Here is a 3,622-nt window from a genome sequence, read left to right as displayed (position 1 = left end):
CTAATTACCATAACTAGTATCCACGTTTAACTCTCGACATCCCAATATCTCTAGTCAATGAGAAAACAACTGCTTGATTGAACCAAAGAGTATAACCTGTGCTAGTCTCACAAAATTGATGATGTCTGAATGCATCAATTCGACGACTAAGGAAATTTCAATACGTTCATAATTGCACATGTAGAGATAATCACAAGCTATGATCTAGTTACAAATTTTCTCATGGTATGAATTGTATTACAGATATTTAGTAAATGAGTTTAAGATAATCAAACATATAATATGTATTCAAATAATGAATATATATATATTTATCAAATAAATAGTAAAAATCATAAGACGATATCTTAGAACATCCCTCAAAATCTAACATTACTTACTTGTATCAACTAGATTTGAAAGGGATGTTTGTGTTACGGAGTTAAGTGAGGATTCACATGGCAAACCCTTGACTTGGTCAATAGGAAAGCCTTGTAGCAAGGTCAAAGTTCGGTGAATACAAAGACTATATGCATGGCGCACTCCAGGACCCAATCAACATATCCTTCATGTGGCATATCAACAATCTCCGACTGACTAAGCCGAGTCGATTCGACCAAGTTCCCAATATCCTGAATTGTCGACTCATTGATTTCCTGACTTGCTGATTCATCGAGCTGCCGACCTCTGAACCTCCCGAGTCTCATGCATGCAACTATTACTAATATTAAAGGATACAATCATTACAAATGACATCTTTGGATTTAATATTATGGACAAGCTTAAAAATATTCGCGAACCCTTCTTTAAAATAAATTACGCAACTTTCAAAGCCGGTTTAATTATCATATAACTTATTCGATCATTCAAAACCTTTGGATTAAGTTTGATGAAAGCCAGATGGAGCTTGGTCAAGCTTTCATGAAATGAGTGTGAAACGGAACTGACGAACCGCCCAAAATTTCCTCCATATTTTGAGGGGAATGACGAGCTCATTGACAAAGTTCACACTTCATTCAACCTTTTAAAATTGTTCTAGGCACCATATGTAACATCATTCAGACCGATGAGATTTCTGCATGACGCCAGTTCATGAACAAATGGTCATATCGGTTTCCGACAATCAGCATTTTAAGATTACTTTTTTTCTAATTTTCTACAAAATCATTTTTTATTAATGCCGTGAGAATCTATCACTGTTGAATCAAACTTCATTTCCATGCCCACCCGGATCAACGCTCGCTCCACAAGATCAACGTGCACTTGCTAGAGCTCTGTCTCGAGGCAGCCTGTGAACTCATTTTGTTTCATCTCCATCACCTTGGTGGCGCTTGAGAGCTTTGACTCGAAGGAGCACACGCGACGCATCACTTCCGGAGTGTGCCAAAAACAGCCGAAGAAATCAGAGGCAATGACAAATGTTTGAGTTCAAAGGAAAAGGTGAAGGTTCGTCGACAAATGTTTTTCTCACTTGAGTTCTATTAGACGCAAGTGTCTACGAAGGAAGGCAGCAGCATTTATCAACCTTTTTTTTGGCTTCCATTACACTGTACGCCCACATAGTAAAAGAATAAAGGCCAAAGTTTCCGCAATTTCTTCATCGGATTACCAAGCAACCAGAGACGGCTACAGAGTGCTTGGCTACTTCAATTTCCAAGTATGAACAAGTCATCGAGTTACACCAAATTGCAGACAAACCACTTTATGAGCTTTGCTTTTGCTTCGAGCTCGCCTCTGTACGACATTAATGGTGTTTAACAAAATTATATATTTTCGCAAGCCCGAGGCTTTTCTGTTCTTCGTGAAAGGAAAAAAAAAAAGCCGACAAAAAACGGAGCCAAAAACCCAATGCCTTGAAGCCCTTGCTTAGTGCTTGGCGCCGGAGGAGCCCCTGCTGTTCCCGACGGCACGCGACCAGAGATCGGCGCCGTTGCTGCTCGCTACGTGCTCCGTGTACGCCACCGGGACCAGGCACAGCCCCCGGCTTCGCAGATCGCTCCCCCTCTCTCCCTTCATTTCAATCCATCAAACCCAAGTATCAACATCAGCAATCAAATTAAAAGAGAGGCGAGAATAGATCGAGCAGATCGTGCTCTGAAATTTGTATTACGTGCAGGTGGGCAGAGGACGGCAGGCCTTGCAGGTAGGGAGAGCTCAGAACCTGCAACGTCAATTCAATTGGAAAGAGACGAGAACCAGCTTAAAAGTTATGTCAGGGACAGAGAAGCCAGAAGCCATCATTAAATCGCTTGCAGAAGGAGGAGGACTACACCTGGACTTGCTCGTGCAGGAATCTGATGTATCCCAGAGCTTCATGCAGAACCGATGCCGTATCCGACTGCCATGATCCGCTCAGTCAAAGTCAAATCAAACCTCACACTCGATCGCAGTGTACTTAGTGAACTACCGCTAATTTAGGAATTAGGCAAAGGATATTGGATTGATTGATCTTTACCTTGCCGAAGGGTGAAACCAGTTGCTGCAGCGCCATAATTCTTTCCCCTAACTTCTCCTTCCTCACCATAATCATGCCTGCCGGAGCATCAGGGGCCTCTGTTTTGGGCTTCTTGGTAGTACCCGTTGTCGCCCCTCTCCCTCTCCCTCTACTTGCAGCTTTCTTTTCGAGTGATTTACACACTGTTATTCTACCATTAAAATGAAACAACAAATTGAGAGAATAAAGGAGTCACCTTGGTGGGGGACTTGGAGCTATTGATGGTGGTGGAAGGCGGAGAAGATGAGAGGGAAGACAGAGAAGAGTCGGTTGACTTCTGGGAAGCCCCACGGACCACTGCCGCGGGGGGCTTTTCTTCCTTGGCACCGAAACAGAGCATCGAAGAGGAGTAAAAGGAAGAGGACGAGGAAGAAAGGCAAGACGCGGGCGAGAAGACGTAATCCTCTTCCTCGCCCGATCGCAACATGTCCATGAAGCTCTCATCGTCCATTTGGTCGCCGAACCCCTCTTCTTCCATCAGAACAGAAACGAGGAAAACAGGGAGAAAAGTAAAGCAGATTATAAATTACAGAACGAAAGGAAAGATTCAACACTGCGAGCGCACTTCCCAATGGAGTCAATAGGCTTCCTCACGCTCGATCTAGAACAGTGGGAGAGAAGAGGTGAGGGAGAAGTCTTCAGAAGAAGAACAAGAAAGGCCTCTGAGCCCGGGCTTAGCTTTTTGTAGTTCTTCGCCGCTTTTAGCATTAACTTAGCCGTGGGTGGGCGAGTGGGTGGCGCTGCTTCCGCTTTGGCTTGCTTGCCTTTTTGTTGTCTTCCTCCTGTTGTATCTGCTAGCTTTGGATGCTTCGTGTTCGCTTTATTTTAAGCTTCGGGTTTGGCGTCCGCGTCGCTCCCTCTCCCAGTTACTCAAAACCGCCATTTTTTTTTTTCTTCAGGAATCGTGCCGTTTTGTATTTCCCTTTTCCCCCATGATTTTACTTATATATTGCAGGAGAGTGATTAGCGCAAGCCGTCTTTAATACAAGCCAACGCTATTCGGTTGCTATTTCGGCATCAAAATCCGAGCTTCAGTACTCTGTTACGTTGTTACTGCGACGTAAGATTTTCTCGTGGTGGTTGACTAATTGACCGATTAAGTACCAACAACAGAGTCCCAGGTTTAAAATAAACATTCCAGCGAAATAA

The 3,622-nt window shown here is 43.6% G+C and overlaps 1 protein-coding gene across 2 annotated transcripts; it reads right to left on the bottom strand.

The window, feature by feature from the left end:
* Positions 1-1,562: 1,562 nt before the first annotated feature.
* LOC122028790 (transcription factor bHLH113-like) lies at positions 1,563-3,394 on the bottom strand. 2 transcript variants are annotated; one of them, XM_042587684.1, is made up of 6 exons: positions 3,039-3,394; positions 2,670-2,944; positions 2,435-2,596; positions 2,252-2,317; positions 2,090-2,140; positions 1,563-1,989 (listed from the first exon to the last, which is right to left on the bottom strand). In XM_042587684.1, exons 2-6 carry the CDS (start codon positions 2,922-2,924, stop codon positions 1,846-1,848), a joined length of 678 nt encoding a protein of 225 aa, XP_042443618.1. In that variant the 5' UTR covers positions 2,925-2,944; positions 3,039-3,394; the 3' UTR covers positions 1,563-1,845. The 2 variants fall into 2 exon arrangements, with proteins under 2 accessions (XP_042443618.1, XP_042443617.1); XM_042587683.1 differs by having other exon boundaries at positions 2,670-3,393.
* Between the last annotated feature and the right edge of the window lie 228 nt (positions 3,395-3,622).

This window comes from Zingiber officinale, chromosome 10B (genome assembly GCF_018446385.1).
Source record: "Zingiber officinale cultivar Zhangliang chromosome 10B, Zo_v1.1, whole genome shotgun sequence".
Taxonomy (NCBI): Eukaryota; Viridiplantae; Streptophyta; class Magnoliopsida; order Zingiberales; family Zingiberaceae; genus Zingiber; species Zingiber officinale.
The sequence above is the reverse complement of the archived record's forward strand: the minus strand, read 5'-3'. Positions and strand labels throughout refer to the sequence as shown.

Bases quoted from the DNA above. Each gene is read 5' to 3' on its own strand.
- LOC122028790 (XM_042587683.1), bottom strand. From the start codon at position 2,951: ATGGAAGAAGAGGGGTTCGGCGACCAAATGGACGATGAGAGCTTCATG. The intron at 2,141-2,251 runs GTGTAGTCCTCC...TTGACGTTGCAG, and splicing joins TCCTGCACGAGCAAGTCCAG to GTTCTGAGCTCTCCCTACCT. The intron at 1,990-2,089 runs GTAATACAAATT...ATTGAAATGAAG, and splicing joins CGTCCTCTGCCCACCTGCAC to GGAGAGAGGGGGAGCGATCT.